This window comes from Haplochromis burtoni, unplaced genomic scaffold (genome assembly GCF_018398535.1).
Source record: "Haplochromis burtoni strain Fernald_Lab_line unplaced genomic scaffold, NCSU_Asbu1 Contig_116, whole genome shotgun sequence".
NCBI lineage: Eukaryota > Metazoa > Chordata > Actinopteri > Cichliformes > Cichlidae > Haplochromis > Haplochromis burtoni.
Window position 1 is genome coordinate 1799574 of NW_024582477.1, and position 21108 is coordinate 1820681.

A 21108-nucleotide genomic window follows, 5' to 3' on the forward strand; every position below is an offset into this window, starting at 1 on the left:
GTAAGTGTGCATGTGTGAGTGTGCATGTGTGAGTGTGTGTGGTGCAGGTGCACATATGCTTTCTATTTATTTGATAGTGACAACACTACATATTAATAAAAAAAAAAGAATCATGTGACTGTGCCAGACTACAATAATCCGACAGTACTGTCTCCCTGTCTTAGTCTGCCCCCATGTGGTCAGTGTAATGTACGACATTTTCTTTCAAATAACACACATTACTGACCTCAGCTGTGTTGCCTTGCATACACCAAGTGACTAAGCAGCTTGCTTTTATTTTATTGCGATTACATTTTAGTCACGCATGGCGAATCTTGTCGTTTAATGTTTTTATTTCTGTTAACATCGGCTGCATTGCAAATTAGTGTTATATCATGGCATTGTGTAATGACAAGCAAGAATACTTTCATTTGATTGTCTTTTGTTAATAATCTGGTTAGACTTGCACTAGAACAATTGCATTTTACTACTGAAAAGTGTGGGATCTCTAGGCATTAAAGGTACCTAAGTGTGTTTAAAGCTAATTCACTGGAGGAGTGGATTAGCTCCACTGGAACACTGGAATGACAATGGATATAGATTTATATTTTACATACTGACATAATGGCAGTTGTATCATCAAAAGCCTGAGAATGTGAACTCTGTATCAGAATAATGTCTGCATTTACCTGCTGTTTCACAAGTATAGACTAATACACAAATCTGTTCCAAAGGTACTGAGATCAGAGGTGTAACTTCACTCTTCAGCAAATTTAAAGGATTAGATCCTCTGAAACCAGAGTGCCAGTTTCGTGACTTGTTGAGAGACTTTGCTTGCCCACTCCTGTTCCTCTTTTTTTTTTTAACATGTTGTTTACAGCATTAGCTGCTCTGTTTTACTGTAACCTCGGAACACTAATGAATATTTATTATGATTCTATTATATTTTTTATGTTTATTTGATTTGTTATGCTATATTTGAGTAGCGGTAAATAGGTAGTGAATACTGTGAGCTGTCTCTGTTTCTAAAACTGAAATGAATTCAGCAATAAGGTATTAATCATCTCATCTTACCGGGCATTATGTTCGGAGTGACAACAGCACTTTCTCTGTAGTTTTGCTGTCGATTAATGTGTAGCATGACTGTTTTCATTCCAATAAAAATGTGCAAGAGTTTTTAAACTGTTTCTTGAACTGTGTTTTATTAATTTATAGTTATTCTATTTAGTTGTATTTATTTAGGCCCTGTGGCCCAAAATTTCATGTACATTATTTTTTTTTTAATGAAAAATAGGCAAAAACTTTTTTAATATTCAACCATGACAGTCCTTGAAGACCTACACCAGAATTGAAGCATGTATACAACTCACTACACGTTTTTAATATCTGTTTGTTTAAATATATTTGTGTAGATGTGCCAAAGATTTTTACATTTTAATTTATTTTATTGGTGCAACAAAAGATTGCTGCATAACCAGGACCTGCATTCAATATTACAGTCCAAGCCCATGTGATCCAAGCAGCTGCTGACTGCATAAACTGAACACTAGGTGGAGATCTCCACCTACACAACTGTGTTTAAAGCTCACTGTGAGTATTCACTCCAAGTCTCCTACTCTTTACAGCATTTTTTAATAGCAACGTCTTTTCATCATTGAAACAAAAAACTTAAAGCAGATTTTTCCCCCCCATAAAGCAGCAGCTGACGTCACTGACTACAGAACTCTTTGTATCTAAAGGTGCAGATGTGCCTACTTAAATAGAATAAAATTGTTAAATTAAAAAAAATAGAATTGTTATGTATGTAGTTTTTTATGGTTTTATATATAATCACTGCAAACTGAAAACTAAGACTTTGTTTCTGAGGCAAATTGTAATATACAACAAAACTTAGATTATTGCATGTGAATAGTTGTTTTGTTTGTTTTTAATTGAAAATTGCCCCATTTATTAATCCCAGTGCAACACAGACTTTCAAACACGAGTAAATTATAGAAATGTAGTCACTCAAACTTTTTTTATAATTTATATATTTAATTACTATAATAATGAAGTAAAAGGGGATTATGAAAGGCTCGTTTTTCTTCCTTTTTTATATTTAAAAAAAGAGAATAAATTAGGCAATAGAGAAATTAAAAAAGAAAACAAAAACTAAACGACAGATGAGTAAAAGATTTTTCATAGAAAGGTACAAATAACAGATGAGGTATAAGCAGAGTGATCCATAAAGTGCTGTTTCAGTTCTTTAGAGTCCACGGCACGCTGTAAAGCAAACAACCCACGTGTGGATTCATCGGGTTCAGCTCTGTGGATTATTGCACCGCTCTCTGTCCCTCGGTGCTGTGCAGTCTCAGTCCAGGGCTCGGGCTGCCGCTATTGTCCGTGTCGCTGGTGCCCTTCGTGAGCCCCGGCTCCCCGCCGTCCTCCGGGCTGTGTGTCCTTGCGTGCTTGCTGAGATGGTCAGAGCGCATGAATCGTTTGTGGCAGAGGGGGCACTCGAATCGCTTCTCCCCGGTGTGTGTGCGCAGGTGCCGCTGGAGCTCGTCAGAGCGCGTAAAGCGTTTCCCGCAGAAAAGCCAGTTGCAGACAAACGGCCTCTCCCCGGTGTGCCAGCGCAGGTGGGCCTTCAGGTGCGAAGTTTTGCCGTAAACTTTACCACAACCTGGGATGTGGCAGCTGTGCAAGCCCCTCCGCCGGGGACTCGTGCGCCCTTGGCCGAGGCTCTCCGCCTCTTGGCAGTTTGGACAGTCACAAGTGGTTCTACCGGAGTAGCGCCGTGAGGAGGAGCGGGAGGATGGGGGCAAAGAAACGACTGGGGAACCTGTGAGAGGAGGTGCCGCCGTGACCGGAGGCTCTGTATAGGCTGCGTGAACAGGTGGTCTGAAGCCGTCGAAGAGATGTTGCGCCGCGGGGAGCAGGTGCTGAGAGGCACCAGGGCTGAAGTTAGAGCTGTAGTCACTGGTGTAGCTGCTCAAAGGAGAGGGTAACCCGACTGTGTTCTGTGCGTCCACCCAGCTGCTGCCCATATCCCACCAGGCAGGAGGCCCGTTACCAGTATCCCCCACGGGTTTGAACCATGGATCATAGGGATGTGCATGCATCCTTGGATATATCCCGGCTATGCTTTCTACCGAGGAGGGAAATTTGGTCAGAAGCACGGGCCGCTGTGCGTGTGCGGAATTGGGAACGCAGTTGTCCGGTGGCACAGCGGGCTGGTACATCGAAAAATCATTCCCTAAAGAAGAAGTAGCAGCTGTCACAGTGAAAGCGCTAGAGGCGTCATTCAGTCCGGTCCTGCTACTCCTGGAGGTCCCAGAAGAAACCCCAAACGATGTGAGGCAGGTACCCAAGTTGCTGGTGACTTGCGAGCTCCTTCTCCACGGATGGAACCCTTTGACGGGTCCGGGGGCTCCCTCGGAAACAGTAGGGGAGCACGAGGGGCTGGGCTCCCCAATCCTGCTGCAGGTTTCGGCCAGCATGGCCAGCGGGGTGCTGCCCAACCGTGGCTCCTCCTGCGGGAACACAAAGCACGCACTTAGAGCCAGCACGCCACTGAAACCATGTGCGCAAAACACGCGTAAAATGAAGCATGTAAATCAAATGAGTTGGACACAGTCTGCAAAACACAAATGAAGCTTACATTGTTGTCTTTTTTTTAACTTAACCAGCAAAATCACAGCAGGTGGGATAACTTAGTAACGTATAAAACTTTAACTATGGTGGGCAAATAATCTTTAAAAAAATCGCTTAACTTTTCCATTAGACGTAGCAACTCGCCATCAATAGCGCAAGCTGTGAAAGCTAAAAATGTAGATGGGAAAAGAACTAAAGCTCGGTTAATTTAAATAACGATACTTTTATTATAAACAGCGGCATTTAAACGAGATAAAGGAAATAAAATAAATATTAACCGAATAAGCAAATGTACAGACCCTTTTAAGAATTTGCTTTTGCCAAAAAATTAAAATTAAAATAAAAAAATATTCAGAGAAAAACAAAAGTTGCGTCGAAATGCAAACTCACCCCAAGCAGTGTGGCAGCCATGGACTCCGTGCAGTGATATCTTCTGCTGTCAGTGTCTGTGTGTGCTCTCGGTAGCTTGCGTGATCGGTCTGTTTTCCTCTCTGACTGCTTTGGTAGTAGTTGTATCTTCCCCGTGGCTTTGAAGTGGCGCTAAGCATCCGCTGGCCAATCAGACATCAGCTGTCATCGTCTCCAAACATTCGTGCTCGGGGTCGTCATAAATTTCAAACGTTGTAAGCGAGTATAGTTTCAAAGTAAGAGTGAGAGAATAGTTTAAAGTTTAAGGCATGAAATTCAAAAGGAGACACTGAAGCAACAGATGAGTGCGCAGAAACGTTCTTCCTTCTCACCACTTGGTCAAAATACACGTCATAACGCCACAAAAAGTGGCAGTGAATAGTTCCGTGACTGATTTAAGGCATTTCCTCATTAGGTTAATAAAAATGTAGCAGCAGTAATGCCATTTAGTTTCACGTGTATTTATATTTGATGCTCCATGTATTTCGTTACTGGACTTCGAACAGCGCAAGGCTCCATGATAAGGCAAAGTAGGCAAATTGCAGCTAAAATCCCCCAAACCTATTCACTGCCAGTTGAATTTAAAGCTGTGTTAAGGTGAAGTTACCCCTTAATTTAGCAATAAAAAGGCAACATTTAATAAACTAAAAAGCAACTATGATGGCATAAGGGGATTTTGTGCCATCGGCCAAGAAAGATAATGCGTGCTAGTAAACACAATAAAATACACAAGGGAAGCTTTCTGTGCATGTAAAACACCAAAGCGCAGTTTTGTTTTACTTATGTTGTGAGTTCACTCAGAGGGAAAGGCTGATGAATGGGAGGCTGGTCAGGTCCGTCCCATCCTGTCCCTGGGGCGTATCCAGTCAGCCCTGGGGGAGGGAAAGGAGGATACCATCACTGCCTCTACAATTTCATCTTATTCAACACAAAACAAATTACTTTTTAAAATAAAGCACCTCTTTCTGTTCTTTTCCCTAATTTTATAACTCATTTAGACACTTGGCTAAGCTCAGACTAACAGTGGGAGGAAGTAACTTTTATTATTTGAATAGATAGTCCTACACTTAAATCAGGCATGTTTAACCTTTGTGATGACACAAGCACCCTAGAAATAACCTAATGTAAGAGCAAAGGCACTTATATTTCATTTGAATTTCAAATGTAATAAAACAGCAGGATTCAAGCTACTTTCTTCATTTGCTTGATATACTGCTTTCCTGCCCTTACCTCATCGCTTTGACTATCCTAAATGAAGTCAGCTCCACACTCACAGAAAAGTTAATCACATCTCACAGTTTAAATCAAGTGGCTGCTAGTGTGCATAATTATTTTTGGTGTTGCAATGCAAAGTCCGATATATCATTTTAGCTTAGATTTCATGTACACTTAAAAATGTTAAGGCAGATGTTTGTTGTTTGTTTCTTGAAGGAAATTATTCAGCATATCCTTGATGGTTTAAACACACCAAGATACTAATATCTCAAACATATGATGTACAATGGATTGACTTACTTGACCAGTGGCTAGATTAGTAGTTTATAGGCCTAACAACTATTCTCCAGGAAAATAACAAATACATTGTTGGTCTGCTGTACTTGCACCTTTTTGTAAAATGTAGAGAAGCTAGACAAGCAGCTGCAAAGCCTTTTTCATTTTAAGTAAGTAAGGATGGCATGGTGCATCAGCTTAGATTAGAGGGGTACTTTACCCCAAAACCAAATTAAAATGTAATTTAATTTAAATTTAATTTAAAATTAAATTAAATAATGATACTTCCTACAGTCAGTTTAGTTCTTCTGTAAATTGAACCAGGTGGCTTTTGTATGGAAGAATTTTTGTGCCACCAAAAAAGAGAAAAAAAGTGAAGAAATTGAATTTCAAAATTTCAATTTAATATCTTAAAATTTTGACTTGTCCAGCAGAAACTAAAAATTTCAAGTAATTTAACAATTTCATATCCCAAATTAAATTTTTGACATAATAACCCAGAATGTTGTTTTGTTTTCTTTTTTCTTTTTTCTTTCTTGCATACATTTTCTTTGTTGTATTTAAAATAAATTTGAGTGAGGTCAATGTTTTTAGATCTTATCTCCCTGGAAGAGCTGCATAAACACTGGAGGTGATTCACAGAGACCAAAGATAGTGAATGATTTCGTGAAGCAACTATGAACGAAATAACTGCTGACGATGTGAAGTGGGCGGGACCTGTAATAAACTTTTGGGCAGGCGACTGAAGTGACTACCAATGAGACTGAAGAATGCCGTTGACTGACATAAAACCACCTATAGGGTTACCTAGGAAACTATAACCTGCCAGTCCAAATGACCAGCTGTCAGTTTCAGAGAGAAATATGTAACAAACAAAAAGCATTCAGTATGTACGGTTTAAGGGGCGTGGCTATGTTGACTGACAGGTGTCCCAGTACAGGCAGCTGGCTCAGTGTGCACTAGGCCGACCAACCTTTGTTTGTGCTGCTGCTGTCTTTTTGAGCTTTATATCTGTCATCTCAAAAATATATATATGCTTTAGTTTTGAGTGAAACTGTAGCTCTTTATTAGCACTAATTCGCCGATATGTGTGTTTGTGAGCTGCACCCATACAGTTTGAGAATGTAACGTGCTAAACAAGCTAGCTAGCATTAGTTGTTAAAGGGGAATTCCACACTTTCATTCATCTAATGCAACTTCTCAATCCAGGAAACCAAAAACAAAACAGTGACTGCCATGTTGAAGCTTCAAAATGCAAAATCTAAAAGCAGTGGGTGCCACCGTGATGTCTTTGGTTCTCTTTCATACCGTCTACACTTTACACTGAGTTGTTTCTACAATTTCTTAGTTCAGCTTGTTTTGCAGCTATTGCTAAATCCACTGTGCTGTGGTGGACAATGTCACAGCTTTCAACTTAAAATTGGCTTCATAAACTTGATATGCTGGATTAGCTTCAAATGAATATTTGCTTACTCTACTTTGAAATGAAACCCAGAAAATAATTTAGAAGTTGGGCTTCATAGCTGTAAAATTTTGGATTTGGGTATTTTAGTTATTACAGCGAAATCACAAAAACACACACCTCTCAGCAGACTGGATGAAATGAGAGGCTCTGCTTTCCCCCACAGCCTCGGGCAAGGCCGTATGCACAGGTGGAGTTTACAGTGGGCCATCTTCCCCTAAACCTAATCGCCATCTTCACAAGCCACCCAAACAGCTGTCCCTCTTTTCGAAGCATTCTTTTCCCACACTGAGAGTGTGTGCGTGTTTTTGTATGTGTGTGCTTTAAAGGCCCCCAGTGAAACCCTGTCTGAGCCTCAACCTGCTCCTTTAGCCACGATAATGACCGCATTATCACGCGCCATCGAACGTCAACAAAAAAAGATTGTCGTGTGCTTTCCAATCACTTTGTGGGCACTGAGACAGAAAGAGCTGGGAGAAAAGAGTGAAATAAAGATCTGGCACTTCTCTGGGAGAGGGGTGGGTGAAGTATTTTATTTCTCCTTGCTTTTTCTTCCCCATCTCCTCCTTTTGTAGGTTGGAGCATAGTCAGGAGTGATCCAGAGGGCAGGCCAGCCATCTTGGTCAGCTGCCCTGCTGAGACAATTAGCGGGAGAATCACAGAGTCAAACGACAAAGCTGCTAAACATGACAAAAAAATATTCATTGTAACCAGGGGGTAGCCACTCAATTTTAGTTAAAAAAAAGAAAAAAAAGAAGAAGAAGCATAGGTTCCAGATCTTGCGACAATCAATGTGAGGACACACATTAAGACGTTAAAATAAAATAAACTTTCTTTTCTAAAGTGCAGGAAAAGTCATCCAGGTGAGCTGTGCGCCAGGATGTGCCTGAAGCAGCTCCTCCTTGGCTTCCTGTAATTACTCCACTGAGAGGGCACGTCCGCAGCCTGTCTGTCAGCACGGAGCTGATGGACGACTGTAGCAGCAGAGTCAGGGAAATTAGTTTGAGTTGTTGTGATGAAATCATAAGATTCACCCCTCTTTTTTTTTTTTTTAAGAAAAAACCATCCCATAAAGAATCAGTACATAGTGAAATCTCTTCGACTCATTTACCCTTTGTATGCTTTTAATCTCTCACATAGCGTATAGCAGCTTATTGAAATTCTAACGCTTATAAATGATACAATAGCAAGAAAAGATAAATATAAGGTCATCAGAGGAGGACATCTTAAAAAGTCCAGTGCTTTAGTGTAATGGAAAGCAAGCGTGGAGAGGACTGGTTTCCATTGGTTTCATAGATTATCCCTTTGGTTAGTGGATACAGTGACAATAAGCTGCCCTGAAATCTGTAGAAGTTTACCCTCATTTTTCTGTCGCTCTCACGCACATACAGGGGTCAGAGAGGGCATCTCTCATCAGCCCGTGCAGCAGATTGAGGGAATCCAGGCCAATGTAATTACACTGTTGAACGGCTTCATTCGCATTCATGTATACAGCGCATATACATACACCAGCAGACAAACCCATTCATGAAATTAGAAAAAAAAAAAGAGGAGGAGGGAGGATTTGTCAGTGAGGAGAGAAAGGTTGGGAGGATGAGTGTGTAGACACCTCTGCCGAGTTTGTTTGGCTCAAGTTTTGGGATGAAGGTGAATTGAAATTGCACTTTATGAGCACTCTCTTTCCTCTCTTTATTCCGCACACACACAGACACACACACACACGCTGAGAGTTAGTGTTGATGGATGCTCGGGGTTTGTTAAGTCGTACATCACAGAGGTCATTTAACCTGCCAACACATCTGCTGTCTCTGCCCTCAGAAAGACAGGAAGAGGTGGAGTGAGAAGAAAGATTTATAAAGGTGGGGAGGAGAATTATGCAGGGTGTGAGAGAATGAGACTGTGATTAGTAACTGGAGTGGATGAAAAGCTCTCATTCAGTCTCACTCGGAGTTTCACTCACACACACACACACACACACACACACACACACACACACACACACACATGCATGTTGTGCTGAAAGTGGTATCTTTTCAACAAGCGTCTTCACTAAAGCTGCTTGCGTTATGAGTTTCTCTGCTCCTCCATCAACTTTCGTCTCGTTTCTGTTAACTACTCCCAGTAAAGCTGCTGATTTATGCCGAGGAGCTGTTCTGTGCACCGAGATATTAATGAGATGCTTCTGGAGGAGGAGTCTTCATTGATTTTTCTCAGAAGTCGTTGATGTTTGTGATGAAAGGGAGTGTGTACGCTGATTGCAGGTCACTGCTTGTATACACTCTTGCTGCGCTCTGTTAACGTAGCTTAAACCTCATGGAGAGACCTCCGCCTTGTCTTCACATCATCTCAGTGTACATAACCCAAGTGTCACCTCAGGTTTGCAACTTTTAATATTAAAGTATTAAAAAAAACCCAACTACTGGTCTACCAATTAACTGTGCTAGGAATTGACTATAAATAAATAGATTTTTATAAATATTTTGAATGGTGATGCAGCGATTTCTAGAAAGTAAATAGTAAGTAGAAGTAATTGTTTCATATTTTACTTTCTTTGTTTTTTCTCAGGCCATCTTTTACCACTGCTGCTAATTAAATGACAGTTTTTAAAGGTTTGGAAAGGCTAACTTTACGGTACTGCAATTGTGTCTACAGCAAGCCCACAGATTAGTGCTGTCAACCACTCCTTTAAGATCCCAGCTGCATGTTGCTCGACATCTGTCGGTCAAATGCTGATTGGTTGACAGTGACCGGAACCGGGTAGGGAGCGATAGTGGAGCTCACAAGGAATGGGAAAAGCATGAAAACATAAAACAGTGAGTGCAGTGGACACTTTTCATTGTTTGTAACACTAGGTTTCACTTCAGCTCTTTTGTATGGCTGGCTGATGGACCAACTACAGCACCATCAAGCCCACAAAGTGGTGGTACCACATGTTTTTGACACTGTCGCCATCTGACAAACAGCTGTACCATAATTTCCCCTTTAGTTCTTAAGATAGTAAAGATCTGAGTTAAAATAAATAGTTTTATTGTCATGGCTCAAGTTATCATCTACACTGAGCTTCACTTTATTTTATGGACAGATTTTGTTGTCTCGTGTGACTTTCAGCGGATTCTCAACAATAACATGGAACTGTGGGCCACAGTGAAGGGTCAACCTCTGGGGCTAAGAAAATGGATCCAACTGCAGTTTGTCAAATGACTGCTTTAACTGGCTCTAAACGTGATTCAGTCTCCATAGACTCTTATGTTTAAATGCCCAAAATCTATAGCAGAAATAAATATGTTTACAGTTTGATATAAAAACACTGATTGTTTCTACAGATAATTTCCCCTTCATAGCAAATACAAGAGGGTTTAATAGGGTTTGCATAACTTATTTAAATCCTACAATGGCTTAAAGTTATGCAGAGTTAAGTTTTTGCTCAGTGTGTGGTGTACATGAAATCACATTTTGACAGGGAAATAACTACCAAAATGATGCACATTGCTAACCAGTGCTAGCATTAGCAGATAACTCTATATCTTCTATAGCCTCTCCCTCCTCATCTGTATGAGACAGCTAAGATGCAGTACAAGTGCTGTATTGTACTAAAAGACCATCAAAGCAGTCACCTGCTGAGTTTGTTTGGTAAGTAAATTTTTCATTTAGTAAAAAGCACAAAAAACCAACAGGACAAAGCAAAGATGAAAAACAGCCAAAATTGCCACAGTGATTCTACCTTAGAACCATAAACAGATAAAAACAGAGGCTGCAGGCTGACTGCTCATAAGTTTGTTACCTGTTGAAGTTCAGGGTCTGGCTGCTGGGCTGGGGTCAGCATTCACTCAGCTTAAAGAGTTCTTGGCTAGCTTTGTGTTAGCAACAGAGGAGGAAGGAGGATTTGTCTGTCAAAACATTGGCAGATTGAGTTTTACCAACTTCATATTGACATTGTCTTATTGGGAAAAAGTTATTTTACGACTACTACTGCTGGAACAAAGTCAACTTTAATTAGTTGTCACACCCAGCTCCAAAATCTGACTTCAGAACTAACAGGAAGCATATCTCCCAAACACTACCCTGAAGTGTTTGATATCATAAGCTTCAAACACGTGTATCACCATTCTGCAAATGGTGTTGAAGTTTTTTTTATCAGCATGTAGTGATAAGGTAGCAAAAACCTAAAACAATCAGCAAACAAGATTTTGTCTTTATTGACTCAGGTTTGCTGTTACTATCTGTTTCCTGTGGCATTCAACAATCAGAAAACCAACATTTTTGGTTACACGTGAAGTAATAATGCTGGGTTTCAAAGTGGAAGGAAGACAAACAGAAGAGCAGAAGAACTAGATGAAGATATAAAAACAAAAAAGCCACACATGTCACATGTCTGAGTTAAGATGCCGCAGTGTTTGTCCTGAAGCCAGCCTTGTTCTCCAAACTCAACCACTGAGGAGCACTTGGACAAACTCGTTCTCCTTGATTAAATCCCGCTCTGACCGTGATTTTGGTTCTCTTCACCAATAACTCTGTTCATTCCTCTTCTTGCTCTTCACCACCGCACAGACACTCCTCAGACAAGAAGATTAATTTACTCATGTTCATTTTTCAGGTTTTTGTGTCTTCTCTGTGTTTAATGTATGTGCGTCCATTGATTGATGAGCTGAAGCCCAGGAGCATAATCATACACTTCCAGACGTCATTTTTCACTTTCAGTCTTGATGGATGGACTTGATGCGTCTGATCGCTGCTACCTCAGCGTGGGGGGTCTAGGTCATCTTGTGTGTGTGTGTCCTGTTGGCTAGCAGTCCATCTGTCTGTCTGATGGAAGTAGTGATTGAGTAGACACCCACATCAGCATTAGAAGGCTTGTTTGTGAGGTTTTTTCCTCCCATCCTCACCTGGACGACTACCGCTCGCAGCAGCTAACTTTCAGAGAATTTAAGTTTACATTTTTGCTAAAGCGAAGACCATCAGCCAGGTTTATTGTGATTTATAATTTTTTTAGCTTTTGAACATGATATATATATTTTGTTATTGTGTCTTCTTGTATAATCAGTGCAGATCTGAGCTCTATAAATCTGGAAACCTTAATTAAATACATTTACGAGTTTACGGCACCTATCTTAGTCTTCTTCTTATTCTTAATCAATGACTCAATGAGCTTAATACAAGGCATCCTAAATTATTTTGATCAAGTGTCATCAAAAAAGCAAAAGGAAGTCTCATGGAAAACTCTAGGATATGGATATCTGCTGCTACTGATGCTTATGAGCACTCTGACTCCTCTAAGCATTCATATGTTTCTCTAGCACTTCTTCATGTGAAGTGATATTTTGGACATTTAAAAGTTTGACTCTTTTAAGTTTTCAGTTTAATTAAGATTTCAGTACTTAGATAGAATTATACATAGGGATGGGTATCGTTTAGGTTTTATCTGATACCGGTGCGAAACCGGTACTTTTGAAATGGTGCCGGTGCTTAAACGGTGCTCAAACCGGTGCTTAAAGAATGGAGAACACAAAATTGTCCAAAAACCTCTCATGTTCAGCTGTTTTTGTAAAAAGATAACAATGTTAGCCTTTTCTGCAGCTATGGGCATATATGGCATCACTCTTGGCTGGAAGCAGTGCTTAAACAATGGAAAAAACACAAACTTTGTCCAAAACCTCTCATGTTTAGCTGTTTCCCACTTTTTCTTTGGTCATTTTAGCCTTTTTGGCCAGGGTGAAGGGAGTATCTGCCATCAAACAAGAAGACAGCCGCATGTAGCTATGATGATGTTTGCTAGTTCACCTTACATGCATTAATGTAATAACGTGGTTAGCCTACTCAACGTAAATTACACACGAACAACATTAAGCTACTCACGCAGAGAAGAACGGCTGCTGCTGCATCATCATCCTCATCATTTCTGCTACACTGGCAGGGCTAGGGGCCAGGACTCTCCTCTTCGGGTTTTTGGGGGATGTTGCTAACTCCGGGTCCGATAACAGGCACCACACCCGCAGTAGATGTGCTCGGTGTGAGGTCTCGCAGCAAGCTATCAAATACGGCGCATTTCTCGGCTTTTAAAAAAACCGCTATGCGTCGCCAGGTGTTTCATCGGATTTGAGGTGTTACCTCCTTTGACAGTATCACAGTATCAGCTTAAAGCACTTGTTGCAGGCTGCTGAGTTTGCATATTTTGCTGTGAAGTACAGCCAGACTTTGACCGCTTCGCCTTGGGCATTTTTAATCTGTAGCTCTGCTCTAAAAGAACGTACGTACCTGGACCCGCCTACTATCCTCGGAAACGTAAAATGATTGGCTAGAATCTAAAGTGTATCACAGCTCAGGAAAAAAAAGCACCGAAATAAAGCACCGAAATGTGCGCTGCTTTTCGGTCTGGTTACTACCGTTTATGTCAGAACTGGTGCCATCATGGCACCGGATACCGGTACCCATCCCTAATTACACAGTTCTTAAACTTTTTTCAATTATGTGCTCACTTTAAATGTACCTGGTGTTACAGGTCACTGTTACTGTTGTTGTTTTCTTCTGCTTCTGAGTTTACAGGTGTCACCCAATGATGCTAAACGCAGGACACCTGCAAGGTATATGGGGTATGGCCGTATAAGTGTCCTCCTCCTTAGCCCTGCCCCCTCTCCTTTGCTACCCAGCCTTGTGCTTGATCGCTCTTTTGTTTAGAGTAAAAAGGCATTGTTTTTCTCCTTGCTTTTTTAATTAAAAGAAGTGGGAGGTGAACTTTATGGTTTCGGTAGTACATACAGGTATGAGTGTGAGAGTCCCCAAGAGCTGCTTGAGCTCTCTCCTTTTTTCACAGTATACACAAACATTGCAGAAATCAATACAAAAAGGTAAGCAAGCCAAGATCCATCAGAGATTAGTTTTAGATCACAGCTTGGTTTTAAGTTGCGGAGAGAAGGTTAAGCAAGGGACAACTTTAAGGTGATCACTTTGGGACCCATGTGATGGATGAAAGCATTGGAAAATTACTCTATAGGGCAACTACTGAATTTTCCATCCATTATGGCAATACTACATGGTTTAGTAACCTGTCTGTTAAGCTCAGATCACAAATCCAAAATTTGATCAAAAGGGCTTGAAAGATAACTGTCATTCTCCCTCGATCTTCCCCCCCCCAGGAAATATTTGAAGAGACAGTAATAAACCCGCATCAGTAGGACAACAGAAAATTTGAGCAGTCGCTTCACTAGCTCTCAGTTCAACACAAAATGACCTTTAAAATCCTTCTATTAGTTCATAAAGCTCTCAGTGGTTTGGTCCCCCAGTACATCTCGGACTTGTTCACTGTCTATAACCCAATTAGACCTCTCAGGTCATCAGCTCCAGATCTTTTATCTGTTTCCAGAATTAGATCTAAGTGTGCTGAGGGTGTTTTCAGTTACTGTGATGCTCTTTGGAACAACCTGCCTGCTGACCTGAGGTCAATTAGAACATTTTTGCACTCACGGGCTTACACCTAATAACTGTGTGTGTGTATGCGTGTTTTGAAATTATTACTTTTATGTTAAGCACATTATGTTCACATGTTATGAAATGTGCTATATAAATAACATTGCCGAAGGTACAAACCAGATCCTTCATAAAGAGTAGAATTTGCCGTCAGAAAAGTGCAAAGCACCGAGCTGTAAGTTAAATAGGTAGAAATTTTCTTAAGAGACACTATCAGTTTAATTAATGAATGATAATAGGTGAATTGTGAATGTGTGCTGCGCTGGTCCAAGGTGCTCTGCAAAGGTGTAGCTGTGTACTGTTTCCAGGGGGCAGTGTCAAAACAACTGGCAAGAGCTACATTTGGAGGCGTAAAGGTCAGGCCTTCAAACCTAAAAACACTGTATCAGCTACCAAGCAGGGTAGTGGTAGCATCATTCTGTGGGACTGTTTTGCTTTAACAGGTACTGGTACACTGCACAAAGTAGATGTGATAACAAGGAGGAGAAATTCTTCCACTTATTCAACTTCATAACAAATTAGCGGTTTGATGGATGACGCTTGGTCTGTGCCAGGAAACTAACCAGTTTAAATGAACTGCAGCAGTTATGCCAAGAACTGTGGTCAAATAACCAGACAGAAGCTTGATGATGGCTACCCAAAGCATCTGGTTTTGATGAAAGTTGCTAAGGGAGATTTATCCAAATATTAGGAGTAATGTATTCATGCTGTGTGGATTAGAGAACATCCTAAATAAAGCCAAAGTTCTGCATACAGTTCTTGTTTTTTAAAGTCATTAAAGATATATGCTGTAAAATAATTCCACTCTGGAAAAGAACAATTGAAGAAATCAGTAAAAGCCCAAAGTGACCATGACACACATATATATGTTGAGTGTATGTAAACTGACTATAACCGTAAGTCATAATGGATACAGAACTTATTTGCAGTGAAGGTCTTGTTCAAGTTAGCTTCAATAAGCACCTACATGCAGTGTCGTGGGTTTTGGACTATGTGCTGACTTTTTGGAGATCTGTGTGCAAGTACATCTCTCTAGTCTCTGCATGGGTTAAATTCCCACAACCTCATTATGAAAAGTTATGGAAAATTACACCACACTGGGACTGCAGCAGTCCTCTGAGTGGTTTCTCTTCAACTAATCCTAAAAGTCTAAATTACTTAAGTGCTTTAACTTACTTTGTAAGTCATAAGGTAGTGTATAATGTGCACACAGTGCTGTAGTAGTATTGTATTACAAGTACTATTATATTCTTTAAAGCATGAATCTGTTTTGTTTTGTTTTTTTGTTTTTTTTTACCTCTGCTGCTGTGAAATGTCAATTACTTCTTGCAGATTTGCAGGCCAAAGCACTTTTCAGTGCAACTTAATGCAATAGCACTCACATACGTATGCACAGAGACAGACACATACTAACAAACCCACACAATCAACGCTACGCTCATGGTTAGCTCATCCTCCTCCCCATCATTGCGCTTCAACTCGCCACAATGCCTGCCATAAAATTCCGAGGCTAGAGAGAGCAGAAGAAGGGAGGCGCTAAGAAAAGCACTAAGAGATGGCTGATGTTAAATTGACTGGAAAACAGCCGCTTGCTTTTTCATGCTAATTGCCGTGCAACAAATTGTTAATTTATTCCACACATAAATGCAGACCCCGCCCCCCAAGATTTGCCTGGAAATGTGGGCAAGCTTAAATATCATCTGTGCATCTGACAAATCTCTGCAGAGGCACAGCCTTGCACAAACCATGCTTTACATGGTCACCAATTAGAGCTGCTGAAGTCACTGAACAAGTTAAAGAAGAGAGAATACATGTCGACACACATCCTCTACTATCTTTCACTCTCCGTCTTGCTCTTCTTCTCTCTCTCCCTCTCAAACACACTCAGACACATTCCTCCACACTTTCTCAGAGCAGGTTCAGGTGGTTTTGAGGCGATTTGACGGTTGCTGTTTTATTGATGGTTCCTGTCGAACATGAAACCTTTCTTTTCCCACCTAACCACACACATACGCACTGCCTCTGGGCTGTCATTCAGGACCCATACAGACAGCCAGAAACAAGGGGCTGGCGTCAGCTCTACCGGGCCCTCAAGTCATGTCAGGTCCTGCCTCAACTACACAAACACACAACTCATGAATACACACATTACACACTTATCTTGGATCTTTATAGTGAGCTGCACCCTCCACTTAGCACTGCTGTAAAGGTTTTCCTGAGCTCACAAGAGTGCCATCTTCAAAGAGCTCCATGCACGCACACATGAACGCACACTGAAGAGCCACGCAGACTTCTAAGTGGACTTAATCATTTCACATTTAGCTTCAAAGAGACTGTTTAAACACATACTTGCTCACTGTCTGAAAGCACAGCATGAGACCTGTCCTCTTTAATAGTCTTTCAGTGCAGCTTAATTCTGTGTCTTTGAATTCGGCTATACATTTTTCCTGTCAAGTGGCGATGCTGAAAAAACTTCCCGTTTGTGTATGCATCTCATAAACAAAGCCAAACAATTTCAGTGCTTTGAACTAAAAACAATAATAACAAGGAATTCTGAGTTTGTGCTTTAATCTGCCCATAATTTGAACTAAATTTAGGCTGTACTGCATGATTTACGGGGGCAAAGTTCATCTCAGAGTTTACTCTCAGTTCAAGGTCTTGCTCCTACCTCTCCTGTAATGATGTTATATCTTTGAGCATCTCATCTCCTCAGGAGGTCTTTGACCTGTGATCTCTCAGGGTCATATAGTTTTGGAGCCTGACTGCAGGTTGACTTTTCCCTTCTCTTTGTGCATCTTTTATGTCTCTATCACCTTTGCAAATGTGTACATATAATAGTAAACTCCTGCATATGCCACTCAGATTTGGTCTTTGAGGATGTCTTCTGAGTCACAGAAGTGTTAATTACTGTAGGTTTGGCTTTAAGTATCATGGTTGAAGTTGGGGCAAAGAGCTGAAGACAGAAAAGTAAACAGTTTGTGTAACAGTACAGGCTGCAGTAAAACTCAAAGATATTCTCTTTTGATGATTAGAATTTCACTATAACTAATACCTTCTAGTGATTTTTGAGACAGTAAGGTCACATTTAAACCATGAATGCAAAATCATGCCATATGATGTATGTATGAAAACTATCCAAGCCAATCCAGAGCTAAGACAAAGAGAGACCCAGCTTCCCACTCTCACATTCACACATACAGTATGTCCAGTTTGAAATCATGAAGCAATCAAAGGAGAATGTTTTGGATTGTGGGGAGAAAACGTGTGAGGCAACTGTTCACTTTGAAGAAAAAAAAAAGGGGCGCGGGGGGGGACAAAGTTAATTATTATAACTGTAGCTTTGACTGAATTACACTATATGTCCATAAAATAACTTAAAAAAAAAAACACTGAAAAATTGCTTAAAAGATTTTAAGTAAGGCAATCCTGCATTAGATTTGTTCTCAATTACTATATTGTAAAATTGTAAAATCTATTTTGTTTTCATCAACAAAGGAGTGTCATGCAGTGCAGGTTGTGGACGCAAATACAGACTAGAGGGGTATAATTAATAAATAGGGAAAAAAAAAAGATGTTTAGGCAGGGAAATAGTCCAAAATGGTAGCAGATAAAGTCCAGATACTATAGGGACAACAGGAGGAACACCAGGAAACTCGAGGTTTTAATACGCACAGGAGGCAACAAGGGAACAGGAAACAGGTCGGGAACTAAACACAGCTGACACTAATCACAGATCCCGAGACAGGAAGTAAAGCTAAAAGAAGGAGACAAATAAATATCAAAATAAAACAGGAAAAATCACAACAAGAGAACACCTAACACAAGCACTTAACAGCAAGATATGGACAAGAACTGGAGAGAAGGATACTAAAAGTCTGATTAGATGCTTCTCAAGTATTAGCACAATGCTCTGTTTTCTTGTGTTCCAGGTCACTGCAGAAGTATTTCTTTGGAAACACTTCACCTGTTTTTGGACACACCTCTCTCAGTCACATACAGTCACACACATACACTCACACATGCACGCATACTTTAGAGTAGAGATGTTTATTTTGTTTTTTTCTTTTTCTTTTAAGCAATAAAACCTTATTATTCCAGTCAATTAAACCATATGTGAAGAATGTTCTGGGCACAGACAGAATCTGTCAAACTTGTATCCCACTGACACACATTTAGACACTCTCTCACACACACACACACACACACAGTAATCCAGCCTGTCACAAGGTAATTTGTTATTAGTTTTACAGTCAAAGACTGTTGTCAGGCTTATCAGAATCTTCTAGCAGGGTGTGACAACCAGTATCTGATGTCACAAAAATTCTTTCTGTATCCGGATTATGTCTGTCATTCATTCTTTATTTAAAAGAACCAGAGCACTCCCTCATTTCTGACAAACACTGTACTTATATTTTTACGAGCTGTTCAAATGTATATTTCAAAAGGGATTAAAAACTAACAAACAAAAAACAAAACTAGGTTGTAATTCAGTTTGATGCAGCTACTCACTTAAAATGAACACAAAAAAATCCTATTTATCAGTTTTTACTGAAGTCTGATGTACTGGAAACAAAATGAAATACCTTTTCAGCATTTTTCAATAAAAATGCAGAACCTGAGATATCGAAAGATGATTAAAGGAATATATAAAACATATGTTTTTTGCAAAAACGGAAAACATTTTGTTTTAATTCCCATATTTAGAATCACTCAGCAGTAGTTGGTTGAGAAAAGGGTTTTTTTCTACATTATACTGTGTTACTGTGTTAAGCAGACAGTAAAGACATTATTGAATTCTTAACTCCCCCCTGCAGACACAAATAATTATGGACCTGCAGAATAGCGTATGACAATAGAGAAGAACAATAACATTAAACACATAGTTGAGATATGCACTCAACTGTCATTTTATTAGGCACACCTTGCACCAGGTTGGACCCAGTTTTTACTTTCAGAACTGCCTTAACCCTTTAACTCATAGTGGTCACTGCAGCGGACAGCTATTAAAAGGCTGTTTTCTTGTATTTGTGTCAGTGTTGATGGTATACTTGCACATAAACACAACACACAGTGCATATCATTTATTAGTTTGTCAAAACGTATGTTGTCCACCTAAGTGGACATGTAAAAAAACTCTTTGAAAAGTAGCTCAAATATGTTTTTTCATGCCTAAAGATGAATAAAAATACTTAAGAAAAAAGGTTGTAATAAGGTTGTAATAATTCATGTTTGAAAGGGTTAATTCTTAGCATAGATGGCATAGATCCAACAATGTTCTGGAAACATTCAGAGACTTTGGTCCACACTAACATGATGGAGATTTTTCCACTGCACATCGATGATGTGAATGTCCTGTTCCTGCACATTCCATAGGTGCCGTATTGGATTGAGATCTGGTGACTTAATCAGTGAGTTTATTGGCACATTTGTATCTGAGATCAGTTCAGCTTTGTGACATCTTGCTGACAGAATCTGTCACAAGACTAATGGACTCTGTTTATAAAGTAGACTGTTTTTAAATGATGTTCAGTTGGTATAAAAAAGAACAAAGTGGACCAAGAAAGTCCCCCACACTATTTAAACCAGCTAATTTTGGTAAGCATGTCTTAACTGCAGCCTCAGTTTCCTGTCCTGGTCTTCTGCTGCTGTAGCCCATCTGCTTCAAGGTTCAACCTGCTGTACATTCAGAGATGCTCTTCTACTTGCCTTGGTTGTAATGAGAGGCTATTTGGATCTTTGTAGCTTTCCTATCAGCCTGAAGCAGTTTGGCCATTCAGCTCTGACATTTGACATTAACAAGGTATTCTCACCACTGCTGCTCACCGAATATTTTCTCTTTTTTTGAACATCCACTGCAAACTCTAGTGATAACTGTGCAGGTAAAAACCAGTAGATTTGAAATACTAAAATGAAACAACAACTATGACACATCTAAAGTCACATGAATCCCCTTTCTTCACTATTCTATTCTGTGGTTTGAACTTCAGCAGATCATCAGCAGGAAATTCAGCCTGTGATGAAGGTTGAAGAGATGATGAGCATTGTTAGCTGCTTCTTTTTAAAGAGTGACAAACAAGGAGTGGGTGGTAAACTCAAACAGCACTGGTCTAAAAAACATCCATGAAACATCCAGTCACATAGAAAAAACTCACCTTGACAAAGGTTTTTCTCTTTGCAGGTTAGGAGCATATTCCACCCACACCCTGAACTGGCACAATACCCAATGAGACATACCGGCTGTCTTCCACTCAAGCCAGACACCAGGAAGCATCAATCATTTAACTAACATTTAAACTAAAACAAAGCCAACTTCCAGGGAGCTCAATGCAAGTCCGGGTCAGTCTTATGTGATGCTCCATGGTGTTAGCAGTAAAACAATAAAATGTCATCACGGCCGGATACATTTCCTCAACAAACAGCAAATACAGAAATATTTAAGTCTATGGCTTCACCATCGTCATCATCCATCATAGGGTAAAACTACAAGTATGAGTGATGATGATGAGCAATAGCAAAGCAGTGAAATCACCTGTTCCTGTTCACATTTACTGGAACATAGAGTGACTAAAGAATGACTATCTATCTATCTATCTATCTATCTATCTATCTATCTATCTATCTATCTATCTATCTATCTATCTATCTATCTATCTATCTATCTATCTATCTATCTA

At 40.1% G+C, this 21108-nt stretch overlaps 1 protein-coding gene across 2 annotated transcripts; it reads right to left on the bottom strand.

Annotated features, from left to right (window-relative positions):
• Window positions 1-1147: 1147 nt before the first annotated feature.
• sp8a (sp8 transcription factor a) lies at window positions 1148-7600 on the bottom strand. 2 transcript variants are annotated; one of them, XM_042223654.1, is made up of 3 exons: window positions 7094-7600; window positions 4003-4892; window positions 1148-3491 (listed from the first exon to the last, which is right to left on the bottom strand). In XM_042223654.1, exons 2-3 carry the CDS (start codon window positions 4021-4023, stop codon window positions 2292-2294), a joined length of 1221 nt encoding a protein of 406 aa, XP_042079588.1. In that variant the 5' UTR covers window positions 4024-4892; window positions 7094-7600; the 3' UTR covers window positions 1148-2291. The 2 variants fall into 2 exon arrangements, with proteins under 2 accessions (XP_042079588.1, XP_005928606.1); XM_005928544.3 differs by lacking the exon at window positions 7094-7600 and having other exon boundaries at window positions 4003-4948.
• Window positions 7601-21108: the final 13508 nt, after the last annotated feature.

Excerpts from the sequence above, each read along its gene's own strand:
- sp8a (XM_042223654.1), bottom strand. The coding sequence starts at position 4,023 with ATGGCTGCCACACTGCTTGGG. Across the intron at positions 3,492-4,002 it reads TGGCTGCCACACTGCTTGGG|GAGGAGCCACGGTTGGGCAG; the intron begins GTGAGTTTGCAT and ends GTGTTCCCGCAG.